The sequence below is a fragment of the Cololabis saira genome, chromosome 6 (assembly GCF_033807715.1).
Source record: "Cololabis saira isolate AMF1-May2022 chromosome 6, fColSai1.1, whole genome shotgun sequence".
NCBI lineage: Eukaryota > Metazoa > Chordata > Actinopteri > Beloniformes > Belonidae > Cololabis > Cololabis saira.
The window spans coordinates 38,385,146-38,402,142 of NC_084592.1; the positions used below are offsets into that span (position 1 = coordinate 38,385,146).

General features: G+C 41.2%; 1 protein-coding gene across 1 annotated transcript in view; it reads left to right on the top strand.

Moving 5' to 3' along the window:
- Positions 1-3,988: 3,988 nt before the first annotated feature.
- ccdc141 (coiled-coil domain containing 141) overlaps positions 3,989-16,997 on the top strand; it is a 35,214-nt gene continuing 22,205 nt past the window's right edge. Inside the window, exons 1-8 of the mRNA XM_061724089.1 lie at positions 3,989-4,052; positions 6,443-6,814; positions 10,300-10,422; positions 10,588-10,767; positions 12,248-12,344; positions 13,336-13,466; positions 14,470-14,637; positions 16,035-16,964. Of these exons, the coding sequence (XP_061580073.1) occupies positions 6,656-6,814; positions 10,300-10,422; positions 10,588-10,767; positions 12,248-12,344; positions 13,336-13,466; positions 14,470-14,637; positions 16,035-16,964 (1,788 nt within the window). The 5' untranslated portion in view covers positions 3,989-4,052; positions 6,443-6,655. The remainder of the gene's footprint in view (positions 4,053-6,442; positions 6,815-10,299; positions 10,423-10,587; positions 10,768-12,247; positions 12,345-13,335; positions 13,467-14,469; positions 14,638-16,034; positions 16,965-16,997) is intronic.

Consider the following 16,997-nt stretch of genomic DNA (forward strand, 5'->3'; position numbering starts at 1 on the left):
TCTAGAACCAATTGTTTCTTGTATGTGTTTGATTTTTGCTTGTGCAACTTTACTTTAATAAAACAGTGAATGTGCACAATGAGGAGCAAAGTGCTTTACATAAAACAACAGACATAAGTTGAGAAAGAATAAAACAAGACGCAAGAAATAAAGGTTGCAGTGCATTGTGGGATATTACTGAAATGCAGCAGTAAATTAAAAGGGTTTTCAACGTTGACTTAAAGTAATTGAGAGTTTATGTAGTCCTGATGCTTTCTGGGAGTTTGTTGCACCAGTGAGGAGCATAAAAGCTGAATTTTGCCTCACCATGTTTGGTTCTAACTCTACAGAAAGTAGGCGTGACCCTGAGGACCTGAGGGTTCTGGTTGGTTCATCATGGACCAGGAGATCAGAGATGTGTTTTGCTCCAAGACCAATCAGAGATTTATAAACCAGCAGCTGGATTAAACATCTGTCCTGGTACAGACAAGAAGCCAGTGTAAAGATCTAAGACCTGGAGTTATATGGTCCACTTAGGGACTCAGATCTTTTGGTCTTGGTGAGGACTCGGGTCAGTTCAGCAGTCTGAGACAAACTGCATCAAAGAACTGTGGAACAATTTCAAAAAATGTTCCTCACTGTGAAGACTTTGAATATCCCACCATCTACCGTGAAAAAAAGACTCAGAAAAGCAGGAGTCTCTGACAGGACATCTGGGGAACGCCGCTGTCTCCTCTAGACAGAAGCTTGTTTAAAATGTTCTGAAGATATATGTTCTGTGGTCTGAAGAATCAAACATTTAGAGTGTTTGTGGACACTTGTATTTCTGAAAACTCCAGGAGGTTGTGGAGCTCTGACGGGTGTAGTGGTGAGTCTTTAAACCCCCTCTGGATCTCACAGGACCGTGTCACACCGTGGTGGGGTTGTCTTGTCATGGGTCTTTTTTTGTCTTGTAATTTCCTGTTTTATTTTGAAAGAAGTAACTCTCCTCTCGTTTCAGGTCACTTGCCCTTCCTCATGTGTCTGATGGCCTTCCCTGATTCCTGATTGTGTTCAGCTGCTCCTCATTACTCTTATGTGTTCAAATAGTCTGCGTGTCCCCTGGGGCCTGTACTACGAAGCGGGATTTGGGGTTAGCGAGGTAACTTCAGGTTTAACCCTGGGTTTTCAGGACTACGACGGTGGTTCTCTTCTTACCGGGGTACATCGCCATGGTAACTTATGCTGAACAGCTAACCTGCTCCGGAGCAGGTTATGTTCGAGATACAGATCGCCGGGTATAAAAGCACCGCCCACTGACCAATCAGCTCTCTTGGAAAATGGCATGCCCTTTCGAAGAGAATCCAGTGGAGCTCGGTGCGCGGATCGTGAGAGGAAAAAAAAAAAGAGTGGGCTGACTTTCAACAAAAATTGAATTAGTCAAGAAACTAAGCAATTCCTTTCATACCCAAGTATCAACACTTTATCATTTCTTTTCTCCTGACAGAGAGGTATGTTATGGGATTCTGTCATAGTGGGAGTCCCCGCCCCCTCCGGTGTTGTCATGGTAACGTTTTGCCCCGACTGTTAAAACAGCTGATGTCTCGAACGTTAACCGTTGTTGAACGTTAATTAAATATACTGCTGAAGTGATAGACACGCTCCATGTCTCCTCTCCATTTATTCAACACAAACAAGGTATGCGAGTACGTTTGTCTTTGCTGTAGATACCCTCACGCCGTCTTTCTAAGAAAACTACTTTTGCAAATAAACCTTTATGTACAAACTGTAAATATACTGTAGAAACAAGGTATGAGTCATTTGAGAGAGGATGAAATGTCAGACCTCGTTTAATTTGAACACGACATGAACTTTTAATTTCAAGTCTAAATATTAAGTTAAATCACAGTGTAATTTATCCTTTGCTCTTCGCTACTGAAATAAGCGGCTCTGACAGCGGACTTCTCCATGCTTGCGATTGGTCATGCGCTGAAAACACCGCCCCTTTTATGTGCACGCGCTCATATCCAGATTGGAGAAACCTGGGTTGATATACCGAGTTGATAACCACCGTCGTGTGACCGCTTAGCGTGATTGCAATTGTCTGGGTTAGTGAATCTGGATAAGGAAAAGATATCCTGGGTATGTTGAACTTGCTTCGTAGTACAGGCCCCTGGTCTTGTGCCAGTGTGTGTCTTGGTTCATGTGCTTCACCCCAGCCGTCTTCACAGTTTTGGATCACAGTCATTGCCACAGTTCTTGGCCCGGTTTCCCAGATCAGTTAAGTAGTTCTTAACAGTTAAGTAGTTCTTTCACAGGCTCCTTAAGATGGTTTGAAAGAAGTCTTTAGCTGTTAAGAACTACTTAACTGATCTGGGAAACCGGGCCCTTATCGGTTTCCTCCAAGTGAGAGATTATTGGTTGTAAGTTTTATATTCTAGTTAATGTTTGCATAGCCTTTTGTTTCCTCCGTGGGGAGTGATTTTGATTTTTGGTATTGATTAACCCTGCTTCTTTGTGAAGAAGCACGTTATAGATAATATTTCATAGCCTGTCTTTTTCTCTGCCTTGGACTTAATATTAAAGACTGATACCCTGCATCTGTGTCCTGTGTATAAGCCTGGCTGTGACAGACCGCAGTGTTTACCCACGGAGACGTGTTAATATCACGGCCTCTGGCTGTCTGGACGTCTAAATCCGGGGGTGGATAATTGTCTCAGAAGTCCTCCGGGGACCACAGCGAGGTCCACGGAGCCTCAGCGGAACCGTCAGCTGTCGGTCCCGCGGTTCCGAGGAGCCCTCTGTTCCCTGCAGAGACAACCCGTCAGTGCATCCGAAATACCATACTAAACAGTATATACTCAAAAAGTATACTTAAGTTCAGCACACTTTGAGTAAATATCAGTAGTATGCATTAATTGAGACGTACTACTCAGAGCCACATGGCACTTCCAGCCGTTGGGAGGGGGAGTAGTTACCATGGTAACAACTCGTGTCGTAGCAGCACCGCTCTGCTCTTTCCTGTTTATCCTGGCCCAAACAAGATGACATTATATAATATTATATACTAATATTATTATACTTAATATTATACTTATGACATATACATATTTGTGCAGCACTTGGCAACCAAACACCGTATCTGCTTAGCTAGTATCCATCAATCCACACTAATACATTTCCCCCGGAATGAGTATGGATAGAGCGGGGGTCGGCAACCCGGGCTTTAGTGCCGGCCTACTGGCTCCTGGAGCTTTTTCAAAAATGTTTGACCTTTTTTTTTTTCTTTTTTTCTTCTGTTTTTTTCCTTTTTTCTCTTTTTTTTCTTTTTTCTCCTTTTTTTCCCTTTTTTCTTTTTTTTCTCCTTTTTTTTCTCTTTTTTCCCCCTTCTTTTTTAATCTAGACATTTCTACTTTTTTCTCGACATTTCTACTTTTTTCTCGACATTTTTACTTTTTTCTCAACATTTCGACTTTTTTCTCAAGATTGTACTTCAACATTAATCTTGACATTTCGACTTTTTTCTCGACATTTAAACTTTTTTCTCGAAGTGCATAATGAAAAAGACAATCTTCGCCCAGTTATAACTAATATATAAACATGCAGCATGTGTTGTCTTCATTCTAAGACTTATACAAGACTTTTCATTTTTTGCGGCTCCAGACATATTTGTTTTTTGTGTTTTTGGTCCAATATGGCTCGTTCAACATTTTGGGTTGCCGACCCCTGGGATAGAGCATACTATTGCATACGTACTAATGTTTCGGACGCACTAAAAAAATCTCACATACTTACCGTATTTTGCAACTCATTAGGGTGTAAGTATGTAATTTGGGACGCAGCCCGTGTTTTCACCATCTCCGGCCCCGCTGGGAGCAGCGGTGTGTGTTTATGGGAGGCAGATGTCTCCCTGTCACTCAGCGGGGTGATAATCCCCCCCGACTATTTTTATTTTTACCCCCCCAGCCCCGAGCCCCCTCGCCCCGCAGCTCCAGCAGCTCCAGCAGCTCCAGCCCTGCACTCCCGCCAGGCTCTCGGGGGTTCGGCAGCTCTGCTCAGGTACCGTCAGCTCCGGACCGCTGTTCTGATTTCAGGTAGGTGACGGGATGGAGAGTTTAGTCGGAGTAAACCAGCACGTGGACGCGCGTTGTGACGGAGTTTAAAGCCGCTGGAGTTATTTAAAGGGAACTTTCGCGTACATCTTTTAAAAGTAGCTCCGTTTTTGACTGAGAATTTGAATTTGACTTTAAGAATCTCGTAGGTCAATGTAAGGCATAGTGACAATGATAATCTGAGTGCAATGGTTTGTGTTGTTTTGTTGTCTTGTTTGTTTTAAGTGGGCTTTTCCCACCGGTTATGTCTGTTTGTTTTGTTAGGTTTTGTTTCCGTTTTGTTTTGAGGGTATGTTTGGATATCATTTTGGTTCTTTAACGGACCAGCCCCAATTTAGGATAGGTGATGACATGAAGTGTTTCCTACTTTTCTTTGAAGTCCCCTTCATCATGAAGTATGGTAGGAAGACTATTTAACTATTTAATTATTATTTCAGAGTCATTGATATGGTAGTACTATCTGGTATTTTCAATTAGTGCAATGAGTAAAATTTTTGGTTAGAATATTTGGCATGATTATAGCACTATGAAATATGTGTTGGTGTGTATGGACTTTGACTGACTCAATTTTTTATTGGAAGTTGAGATGTGGGGGTTTTGTGTGTGTGTGTGTATATATATATATATATATATATATATATATATATATATATATGTATGTATAAAAAGTAGCTCAGTTTCAGATCAAACTCAGACTTACATGGTTTTCATGCAGTACTTTTAAGTCTCAGACTTTCAACAGAAAATAACCAGATTCTCTTTTTGACAGTTAAACTTTTATCTGTTAATCTGCATTATTTCATGGGTTTTTAAGTTTTTGTAAAAGGATCAAAGCGGTGACCGTCTGGTTTAGGTCTGTTTATGGGATGAATCGGGATCAGTGGGTCAGCTGAAGGTGTGTCACCATGGTAACAGAGTCTAGAAACCTCACCTCCTCCAGAGGAGGCTCAGTCAGCCGGAGAACCAGATGTGAGCGTTGGAGTTTAAGGTGGCGCAACAGTCGTGTAATTTTAATCTCCGGTACCATTTTGGAGGTAGATTTGCCACCAAGGCGACTACAAAAGCTTCTCACAACCCCAGAAAGACAAAGTTTAAAAAACCAAAAAAGTGTCTCTTCCTGAAAACGCTGCTTTCTTCTGATTGGTTGAATTCCTGGAGGGTTGCGGAGAGGCGGAGCTTCCCTTTATACATGGAGCCAGAATAGGATTCGAATACTATAATGTGCCAAATATTACCCTTATTACCTGCTATTGTGTTAGATGACAGATGTCTTCTATTTTTTGTTTGTGTAATGCTGACATCTGCACACAGAAAATTTAAAAAACGTTGATAAATCTGCCACAAAAGTGCTTTTGATGTCTTAAATAACAAGAAAGCCAGTCCATAGAGAAAAGCAAATGTGTCTCTTTTTGGTACATCATGTGACTGTAGATGCAAAAAAGGTGTTTTCACTGCAGGTTCTGCAAAATATTCCTTTTTAAACCACCAGATACAACCACCTCAAGCAAACCTGAAAACATCATTACATGTCTTCTGTTTTTAATTCTAATTTCACAACTAGTGGAAATTTCCCTTTAGCTTGCAGTGCATTGAAGTGAAGTAGTTTTGTGTCCTTGCTAGTGTGAGGAAGTGATCGTTGCTGTACCGACGACATACGCGTGAACGCCACTTTCCACCTCACCGCTTGTGGTTCTGGCTCGTGAGCTGCTATCGTTGGGACAACATTGACTTTCAGCATTAGTTTTTCCACAAATCCAGCAGCGTACTGGGCGTTGTTTGTAAAACGGTCCTTTGTGATGTGTAGTGAAAAAACAAATGCATCTGCTCTGCTGCTAGCATAAAAAACAAACCGCATCCACGGTCAGCTAACATTCCCTCACAAACAAATGTCCTTCCAGACCTGTTGAAATAATCTGATCCTCCAGGAAATAAAACATACTCGATCATTGCTGCGCCCTTAAAAAGACAGCTGAAGATCTTACTGTTGGATGGGCTCTGAGTGGATGAGACCGCACAAGGAAATCTGTGATGTCATCGAGAGCCAATGTTAGAAAAAACTCTCCAGGAGGAAGTGTTTTCAGCATCCAGAAACATATGTTTACCTTGCGTTTTAAACCTCTTTAAAAAGTTCACATATGACACTTTATTATAAAAAGTTTTTTATACATTTTTATACATTATAAAAAGTCTGTAGATAAATCATAAAACACATAAAAGCAGAATATGAACCAGATAAGCAAAAGTTAGCCTGGTTTTCATGTTTTATGTTTCATTTTCATGTTAGACTGCAACAGAATGTATTTATTTGTTTGGTAAATGATGTGTTGGAAGAAAAGCATTTGGTCTTAATTTGTGTTGTCTTTGTTCTGCAGCAGATTCAGCTTCAGATTCAGAAGTTGTAACTGGACCAGAGCTCTCGATCCGGAGGGTCCACGCTGGGAAACCGGCTCGGTTTGAGTCCCTTGCTTGAAAGCGGAACAATCAGAGAACTCTTGCAGCCAAAGCAGATCCTTTTAAAAACTGAAAGGAACCCAAACTCACGGGGATCAAAGCGGAGACGGAGGTCTTTGACTCAACCTGTTGTCATGACGACCGAAGATACAGAGGAAACGCGTGGACATCAAACTGAAGCGCTCAGCAGCAACAACACGGGAGGAAACACGGAGCTACGTCGCTCTTTCACCACCCTGAGCACTATCGCCGTCCAGGCTGGAAAGTCTCAGGTCGTGGTCTCCGTCCTCCAGGTAGGAGAAGCGGCGCCGGGGTGGGTGAGGCTAAACTGTTTCAGCTATTTTCTATTTACTTTTAGGTATTTAAGTTTATTGGTAATTTATCTAAAATGTTGAAGATGATTCCTCAGTGTTAACTGCAAAATCTGCAAAAAAGTGGACAGGAATATACATGTCCCCTCAGAGGGTTCAGACGTCCATCAGTCCACGTTAAAACTGTCCAGAACTGGAGACGGTTTGGTCAGATGCTCCTCCCAGAAGTAGACGCCCAGCCAAGATGACTCCAAAAACATGAACAGTATCTTCAAGATCCCACGAGGAACAGCTTCAGGCTCAAAACATCTGGGACTGGAGACATCAGACAGGACACAGCTTAGCAACGTCACCTGACGCCTGGCGGAGGGAGCGTCGTGATCTGGTTTGGCTCTGCTGCATCAGGGGCCTTAACTTAACGGGTTAACTTTCTCTTATCTTCAGGTTTGTGAATGTTAAAAGCAATAAAGACATGAGGAATTACAAAAGATTATCTATCATCAACTCATGGACGTAGTCTTTGTTTATTATTGATACGTAAATGCAGTGGTGGACAGTAACGGAGTAAATTTACTTGAGTACTGTACTTAAGTACATATCCAGAGGATTTGTACTTTACTTGAGTATTAGATTTCTTTGGTACTTATTACTCTTACTTGAATACATTTCCAAGACAAATATTTTTACTTTTACTCGAGTAAATTTCTAGGAAGGCTGAAAAGTACTCGTTACTTTCAGGTCTGCTCTTTTTTCTTCTTCCCTAAAATCCTATTGGACACAAGCTGTTTTTGTCAAAGGAGGAGACCTATCACAGTGCACGCTCTCCACTGGGATGTACGTAAAGCGGAAATACGTCAAGCCTCCTCAAAACGATACTGCCAAAGTAGTCTGTGTTTGTCAAGACAGAGCCGCAACAAGTCAAGACAGAGCCGCAACAATGGCTACGCCTGCGTCAGGAGAAGAAAGACAATCCGCTGAGTCGTCTGAGTCTGATAATGAGCCGGACTCGGAGCAGGGACTTTCACAAAATCCTTGGCCGTATCTTAACTCAATGTTTGAGTTCGACCAAGTAAAAAACGAGGGCACAGACAAACCACAGACATTTATTTTCAAATGTTTATTGTGTCTGCCGAAGCAGAACTACCTCTCTGCTTTCAACAACTCAACATCGAATTCTCAGAAACAAGAGTTAAAAGATCCTTAAATTAATTTAGAAAAAATATAGTAATTTACTGATGTGGAAAATAAGAAATTTACTCTTATTCTTACTTTTACTTAAAGTAAATTTAAAAGCATTTACTTTTGGATACTTAAGTACCTTTAAAAGCAAGTACTTTTCTACTCTTACTCGAGTAATATCTTGACTGAGCTACTTTTACTTGTAACGGAGTAAATTTTGACCAGTAGTATTTGTACTCTTACTCAAGTACTGGGGTCGAGTACTCTGTCCACCTCTGCGTAAATGAAGATCTGGCCACGTTTGTGGTAAATGAATGCAGAAAACCAAAGGGCTCACTGGGGAGTCGTTTTACAGCTTTAAGAGATTGTTTCCGCTCCGATCTCCCGATCCTAAATCTGTTCACTGTGATGGAGCGGTTTCAAACAGCCTGCAGAGGTCATTCAGTGCCGCCGCTCGCGTGTTCACGTGCTGCTTCCTGTTATAGCGACGGCTATTTACTGAGGCGGCAGGACAGGGAGGTCAAGGAGGTGGGGGTGGGGCGCTGGAGAGTGTGTTGTGTTATCATGGATCACCTTGTGTCTTTTTTTGGTCAACATGCCAGAGATTACACACACACACACACACACACACACACACACACAACACACACACTTGTTCAACTATCCTTACTAGGACACAGCAGTGACTTCCATTTATTGCGTAAAGCTTGACTCTGTGTAGCTCTGTGTAGACCAGGACCTGGGTAATGTTTTTTTTTTATTTTTTATTTTTTTATTGGCTTTGTCTCGAACACAACAAAACCCAATCAAATTAAAAGCATCAAAATATTAAAAAAAAGCAAAACAATTTAACAGTCTCATTCAAAAATAAAACACACAGCAAAACAATGTGTTCGAGAGGGAACAGGAGGATGCAGAACGCTTATTTAGTCCTGTCCCTTCCTCACAATATCATATCATATATAACCTATAACAATTAAATAAAATTAAAAGAAAAAGAAAGAGAAGAAAAGAAAAGAAAAGAAAGGAAAAAGACAAAATAACAAAAAATAAATAAATACAACACAAACAACCAATAAGCAATATCAGTAATTATAATCATAATTGAACCGGTCTCCTACAATATCCTAAATTCAAGAGTCCAATCCCCCAGTCACCTCTACAATGATCCACGAACAGCCTTGAATGCTGGCAGTTATATTTGTATGGTATATAATCCATCCACAATGAACAAAATAATAATCAAAGAAATACATACGTAAAGTAAATTACTTTCTTTAGAGGTCCCCATTTTTATAGTTGTCAAGAATTGCTTTCTTGTATGTGTTTTTAAACTGTATAGAGTTAGTGCTATGTTTGATTTCATCATCTAGACCATTCCACAAAGTTACCCCACAGACTGATATGCACATGGTTTTAAGAGTAGTGTGTACACATGGTTGTTTAAAATGTAATTTTCCTCTTAGATTATATTGTCCTTCTTTAGCTTGAAACATTTTTTGAATGTTTTCAGGCAGTGTATTATTTCTTGCTTTGAACATTATTATTGCTGTTCTAATTTTCAGAGTGTGGGGCTGCTTCGTTAGGACCGCGCTTTGGACCCCGATAAACGTCACAAACTCCACCAGAAATGGCAAAAAAAAGAGGTTGTTTGGTCCGTGAAGGCAGATCGATTTAGTTCAATGAACTAATTATTGATTCCAGTTCCCATGGTGACAGATGAAGCCTTCCAGAACTTTGATCATTACTGTTTTTAGCCATTCTGATGTACATTTGATGCTGTGATCGAGATCATTGATAGGTTACATGGCCTAGTTTCAATGATGATTTGGCAGCCGGTCAGCTGACCTCACACTGTGAGCAGATCGTGGTCCACTCACGGACTGTGGTCCAGGTCCAGAACCGTCACTCTTCTGCTGTGTTTCTGCTGTCGTGGGTTTTAACATTTAACACTGACGGATCTGAGGTGCAGCTCTCGGGGCTTCTGTGCTGTGTCTTTTATAATCGTCCCATATTTCTTGGTTATTCAGTTCTGGTCCAACGAGTCTTCATTCAATTAAAACGTCTGAAACAGAAACCTGTTTTTGTGACTCTTCACCTCCAACTTCTGACCTCTGCTGACCCTTCACCCCCATAAAAGTCCCGTGCAAAGGGCAGAAACCCAAACACAGTTTCACCGCCCAATCTTTGAAGACGCATTCCAGAAAACCAGACCTCCGCTAACATTTTAGTTGTCTGTGAAGGTTTGATTATTGATCTGTTTATCTCCCGTCCCTGTCTTTGTCCAGAGCGGGTCTGTTGTCCACCTCCAGCTGGTCCAGGTCCAACCAGGGCTATGTGAGATCGGATGGAACCAGGAGGAAAACCAGACGCTGGTCCAGGAGGAGCTGCAGCTGTTGGAGAAGCTCGAGGTGAACAACGATGCTCTGAGACATCTCGCCGCAGCGGTCGCGTTGATTCACGTTCTCAGAAAACTGTAACGACAGAAATCCGGGAGCAAAACCACGTTTATGGAGCTGCATGAAGAGACAGCGCCGGCGGTTATTTCTGACCCTTTTAATGTCACGTTGTTGCAGAAACACGAGCCGGAGGTTCTGGGTGCGGTGAAGGAGAAGAGAGGACAGGAGGAAGAGGAGGACCTGAGCGACGCCATGGAGGCGTCTCTGAGCGAGGGATGGTCGCTGCTCCTTCACCTGCTCCGGAGACGCCTGGAAGTCCTGACCCTGACGTCTGACTTCTACTGCCAAACAGCCGAGGTACCAAGAATGAGCGAACATTGTTCCCTCATTTTTTAGGAAGTTCAACGGTGCTCCTAACGTCCCAGAAAACCTCTGCTCGCCTCGTGTCGGCCAGCGTTGTTTTCTCCCGCAGAAGACGAGACACTCAGGGGTCTGACCACACGTGGAGTGGGTTGAACTTAGAGGACCGATCTGCAGATGTATTTAAAGTTCACGTACGGAAAAAAGAAATCTCTGGAAGCTTCTAGTATGAATACACTTTCATTTCATTCATCAACCTCACCAGTTTAGATACAAGTACACACTTTTTTTTTACTACCCTTCTATTAGTGATGCACCGATTGTTCGGTAACCGAAATTGTTCGGCCGAAAATGGCAAAAAAACACTTTCGGTGTTCGGTGGAATAAGTGGGAAAAAAACCGAACAATTAATAACGGCGTTGTAATATAAGGAAATACACTGGCCGCTCCGTAACTGTTGCGCACCATATAAATAGTTGGCCAACCAAAAACTAACCACATAACGCTCCCGTAATGGTTGCGCAACACATAAATCGTTGGCCAACCAAAAACTAACCACATAAGAATTTAACTAACATTCACCAGCAGGTGGAACCAAAACAACATAAATCAATCTATTACAGGTGCGTTTAGATGACGAAATCAAACAGCGAAGAGCGTGGAGTGAAGTGGTGCAAACATGTCAGCAGTGTGGAAGTATTTTAGAGTGGCAAAGAATAATACAAGAATGGCTGTTTGCAATGAATGTTCTGCTCAAATATCTAGAGGGGGCACATCTGCAAAGTCTTTCAGCTACAAGTTTGATTTATCATTTGAAATGATAAAAAACCCTGAGCGCTTTAATGCATTTTTATTGTTTTAAGGCCTATGTTACAATGTTCAGTCAGTTAAGCCTAACGTAAGCTCAAAGATGGCCAAAAGATTTATTTTGCTAATTTTTTTATTTTAAGTTATTGGTCTTTGCTGGTATAATGTCTGCTGGAATATTTAAGAAATGCTGGGAAATTAAAAAAATTTCAGTTTTTTATGTTCAACAAATGTTTTCTACCTTGTAATTTTAAAAGCATGCCTAAATCAAATTTATTTGATTTATGCAATGGTGAAAAAATTGGCAAAATAAATGAAAAACTGCGAAGGACCTTGTTCGGTATTGTTCGGTATTCGGCCAAGTGTTTATTATTATTTTCGGTTTCGGTTTCGGCCACAAATGTTCATTTCGGTGCATCACTACCTTCTATTAAAGTCTGATTCATTCATCAATTTTCAGAAAATTATTATTTACTTTGGTCAGTTTTGGGTTATTTCAGTGACCCTTGTGTTTTTTTTTTCTTTAATGGAAGATCAGCAGCATAAACAAAACATGTTACAAGTTGTTCATGATGGTCTCTCCAGGTTTAATCTGGCGTCCCACTGGGCTCAGAGTCAGGCCCCTTTCAGGCCTCCTCAATAACGAGACGTCTCCTCTCTGTGTCTCCAGTTTGCGGCCAGTATCAACAGATTTGAGGATCTGCAGATGAACCTAGAGGAAGACAGACTGACTGAAGTCCAGCTCTCGTATGGCTCCATGAGGAGAGGTGATCAGTGTTTGTGTTACTTTGGGCGTCAGCTGGGATATTTATACTCCAACGCAGCTGCAGTCTCCAGTGACAGATATAGATTTTAATGTTCTCTTAACTAACTCTCCAAATATCCTGCAGCAGGATCTATTGATTCAGAAACATAGAAACTAAGAACAAATGTCAGAACCTGCAGGTTTGCTGACCGGTTTAAACTCCTCCTACTTTTAGAGCCCCTCCCCCTCCTTTTTCTTCAGCTTACCTCCTTTCTGTCATTCTCTCATTCTACTTCTTTTCTGCTCTTTCTCCGCCTTCCACTTCTCCTTCCTTCTCCTTTTCTTTTCCTTCCTTCTTAAGCTTCTCTTTCCTGCTTTCTTTTTCTTCTCCTCCTTCTCCTCCTAATCTTTGTCTACCTGTTCTTCTTTTCCTTCTCCTCCTTCTCATCCTCTTCTTTTTTTCATAATTTTTTCCTCTTCTTCTCTTGTCTTCTTCTGCTACATGTTTTAATTCTTCCTCTTCACTATTTACTCCTGTCTTTTCTTCTTCCTCTTCTGCTTGTTCTTTCTTGTCATCCTCCTTCATCTTTTTCTTTCTCCACCTCCTGTTCTTCTTCTTCTACTACGTCTTTCACCTCTTCTTCTTCCTCTCCTGCTTTAGCTTCCGTCTTATTTTTCTCCTTTTCTGCTTTTTTGTCTCTCCTTCCGCCTTCCCATCTTCCTTTTTCTTAATCTTTTCTTCCCTCCTTCTCCTCACGTTCTTCTATTTTTCTTCAACTTCTTTTATGTCCATTTCATTCCTTTTTACTTCATCATGTTTTCTTCTTGGTGATTTGATGTCAGGGATTAAACCGGCGTTGGGGCCTTGTTTCCATCTGTTAGTGGAGTTCACGGCATCAGGACTTTATTAATGTTTTACTTCCTAGAACGTCGTTGCAGAACATTTGGAGGTTGAACTTAATAAAACCGATCCCCTACTGTGAAGAAGAGGTTCTGACCTGGTTTACTTTCAGATCTTCTGAGGAAATCCCTGCAGGTGTTGACCAGCAGCAGGTCTCTGCTGCAGAAGCTGGGCCAGCTGCAGAGGGCCGAGGCCCTCCAGAGGACAGGAGGAGAACTGCAGGCCGAGGAGGCGTGGGAGGAGGTAAATGTGGTCAGACCCATAGACATATATAAAGGCTAGATGACTCGTCCGCGCTGCTGCGACGTCGTCACACGGCGGCCATCTTGCCACAGGAGAGCTCGCTCACTTTAACATTGTGTTTAATGGTGCCTGTACTGCAAAACAACCATAACTTGCTCAATTCTCAACAGATTTTTGGTTTGTTATGAACGTCAGAGATGTATGCATACTTGTGAATAACTATAAACATTGAAAAACGTACTTTTATATGAAAATAACCAGAAACAGATAGCTATGACATGGTATTTATATTAAATCAATATTTCTATAGTATTCTTAGTAACATTTATATTTACATTATAACATATATATACATATATATATATCATGACCATATAACATATATATATATATATATATATATATATATATATATACATATACACAGATGTTATAATGTCATGATATAAATACATCATAATGTACAGTAATAATATATAAACATGTTATAATGTCATATAAATACATGTTATAATATAATATATATATATATATATACATATATATACATGTTATATGGTAATAATATATGCATATATGTTATAATGTAAATATAAATGTTACTAAGAATACTATAGAAATATTGATTTAATATAAATATGTCATAGCTATCTGTTTCTGGTTATTTTCATATAAAAGTACGTTTTTCAATGTTTAAAATTATTCACAAGTATGCAGTGTCATAACTACATCTCTGACGTTCATAAAAAACCAAACTGTTTGAAAATCCGTTGAGAATTGAGCAAGTTAAGGTTGTTTAAGCAGTACAGGCACCATTAAACACAATGTTAAAGTGAGCGAGCTCTCCTGTGGCAAGATGGCCGCCGTGTGACGACGTCGCTCTCCATTGGCAGCAGCGCGGACGAGTCATCTAGCCTTTATATATGTCTATGGTCAGACCGAGTCATAGCAGGTCCATAGAAACCCCGGCTGTCACTCCTGTGTTGTTCCGCCTTCTTCCCAGGGTTCCCAGTGCAGCAGGGGGCCGGCGGTGAGGCTGGAGGAGATGGTGGAGCGGCTGCAGGATCGGAGGCAGAGGGCGGATCAGACTGTCAGATCGCAGCTCCAGCAGATGGAGAACCGCATCAAAGTCCGGAAAACAGAGACAGAGTCCAACAGAACCAACTGGGATGTAAGAAACAAGTTCAGTTTTAATCTTAAAAGATTATATTTTATAAGATTAACGGTTTCAGCTTGTCTTTTCTGACAAAGTTCATAAGAAAGAAAATCAACCGCTTTTAAAGTCGGTTCATCAGCATTTAAACTTCAGCTTGACAAGCATGTGCAGATGTTTGCCTGGAGCATCCAGGTGTGCAATAACACTATGCTAAGGTGGAAAGACATAAGCAGTAGTCTTAAATAAACAATGGTTGCTTCACCTCAAAATGGTTGTGGACCCCATTACATATAATCTGGAGTTTGAAGTTAAAAAAGACAGCTGTAAATCATTCAAGGAGCGGACGTCACAGTAACTTTACTTCAGTGTCAGACGAATTAAAAAAAAAGTTCTAGGAGCTCCATCTTCGAGCCTCCAGGCCTCAGGGAGCTTGTTTAATGTTAAAGTCCACGACAGCAGGATTAGAAGACTGAACAAGTACCGTTTGATTGAAAGAGTTTCCAGGAGAAGCCCTGCTCTGTCTAGTTCAGGGGTCGGCAACCCGCGGCTCTTTAGCGCCTCCCTAGTGGCTCCTGGAGCTTTTTCAAAAATGTTTGACCTTTTTTTTTTTCCTTTCTTCTTTTTTCTCTTTTTTCCTTTTTTCTTTTTTTTCTTCTTTTTTTCCTTTTTTTCTTTTTTCCTCTTTTTCTTCCTTTTTCCTTTCCTTTTTAATCTTGACATTTCGACTTTTTTCTCAACATTTCGATGTTTTTTTCAACATTTAGAATTTTTCATGAAATTTTGACTATTTCCTTGACATTTCGACTTTTTTTCTCAATATTTCGACTTTTTTCTTGAAATTTTTGACTTTTTTCTCAACATTTCGACTTGTTTCTCAAGATTGTACTTCAACATTAATCTTGACATTTCTACTTTTTTCTCAACATTTCGATTTTTTTCTCAACATTTAGAATTTTTTCTCGAAATTTTGACTTTTTTCTCGAAATTTTGACTTTTTTCTCAACATTTGTACTTTTTTCTCGACATTTCGACTTTTTTCTCGAAGTGCATAATAAAAAAAAAAAATCTTCCCCCACTAATATAGAAACATGCAGCATGTGTTGCCTTCATTCTAAGGCTTATACAAGACTTTTCATTTTTTGCGGCTCCAGACATATTTGTTTTTTGTGTTTTTGGTCCAATATGGCTCTTTCAACATTTTGGGTTGCCGACCCCTGGTCTAGTTGGTCGGGCTTGGGGTCCAGCACCACACTGGGAGAAACCTAAAACCAACTCCATCTCGTCTTGAAGCTGAACATGGCTTTAAAGTCTGTTGAACATGTTTCCAAACTTGGAATTAGTGCAGAAAGAAAAAAACATTTACGTGAAGCAGAAACTTCTTCACTTTAATCCGTCACCTCTCTGTTTGACAGGACTGGAGTCCTCTGGACCAAAACATTCACTCAGGATCCAGATCACACCAAAGTGGAGCCATGAGGTCTGTAGGCAAGTCTGAAGGTTGCACAACAGCTGAGTCTGGACCCCATTCAGACCTGCAGACTGAATTCAGGACAGATCAGAAATGTCTGTCACAATCAGAGGTGACTGGAGATCCGGACCTGGAAACTGGGTCCAGATCAGAAGATGCAGTCAAGCTCCAGTCTAGATTAAAACCAGATGTGCAACCAGGCTCTGGGTTGAACCTGAACCTCAAATCTAGACCAGATCAATCCAAAAATCTGGAGCCTGAATCCAGATCTGATGAGACCGAAATCCAGCAGTCTGGATTTAAGTCATTTGGGTCCATGGACCTCCAACATGGATCCGGGTCAAACCTGGTGATAGAATCCCCTTCAGAGGAGGACAGGACATTTGGTCTGGGATCTGGATCTGATCTGAAGCTTTGGTCTGCGTCAGGAGAGACCAGACTTGGATCAGGACAGACCAAAGATCTTTACCTGGAATGTGAATCAGAAGAACTTCCTAGATCCATATCAGAGAAGACCACAGACCTGCAGTCTGAGTCCACCTCAACAGAGACCAGAAGTGTCCAGCCTAGTTCCAGTCTAAACCTGCAGGCAGATCCCAGATTAGATGCTGGTTTCAGATCAGACCCAATGATCAGATGCAGTTCAGGAGCTCTGCCAGGATCTGGATCAGATACAAAGTCAGCATCTAGATCAGAGGAGAGCGAGGATTTGAGACCTGGATCTGGGAAACAGCAAGTGGGATCAAGACCAGTGGATACTACAGACTTTCAGTCTGGATTCAGATCAGTTCTGAAACCCACATCCAGAATTGATACGAAGCCTCAATCCAGAACGGAGGAGACAGGAAGCCAGCAGTCAGGATCCAGCTCAGAGGTAAGACCTGGTTCACGTTCAGTCTTCCAACAG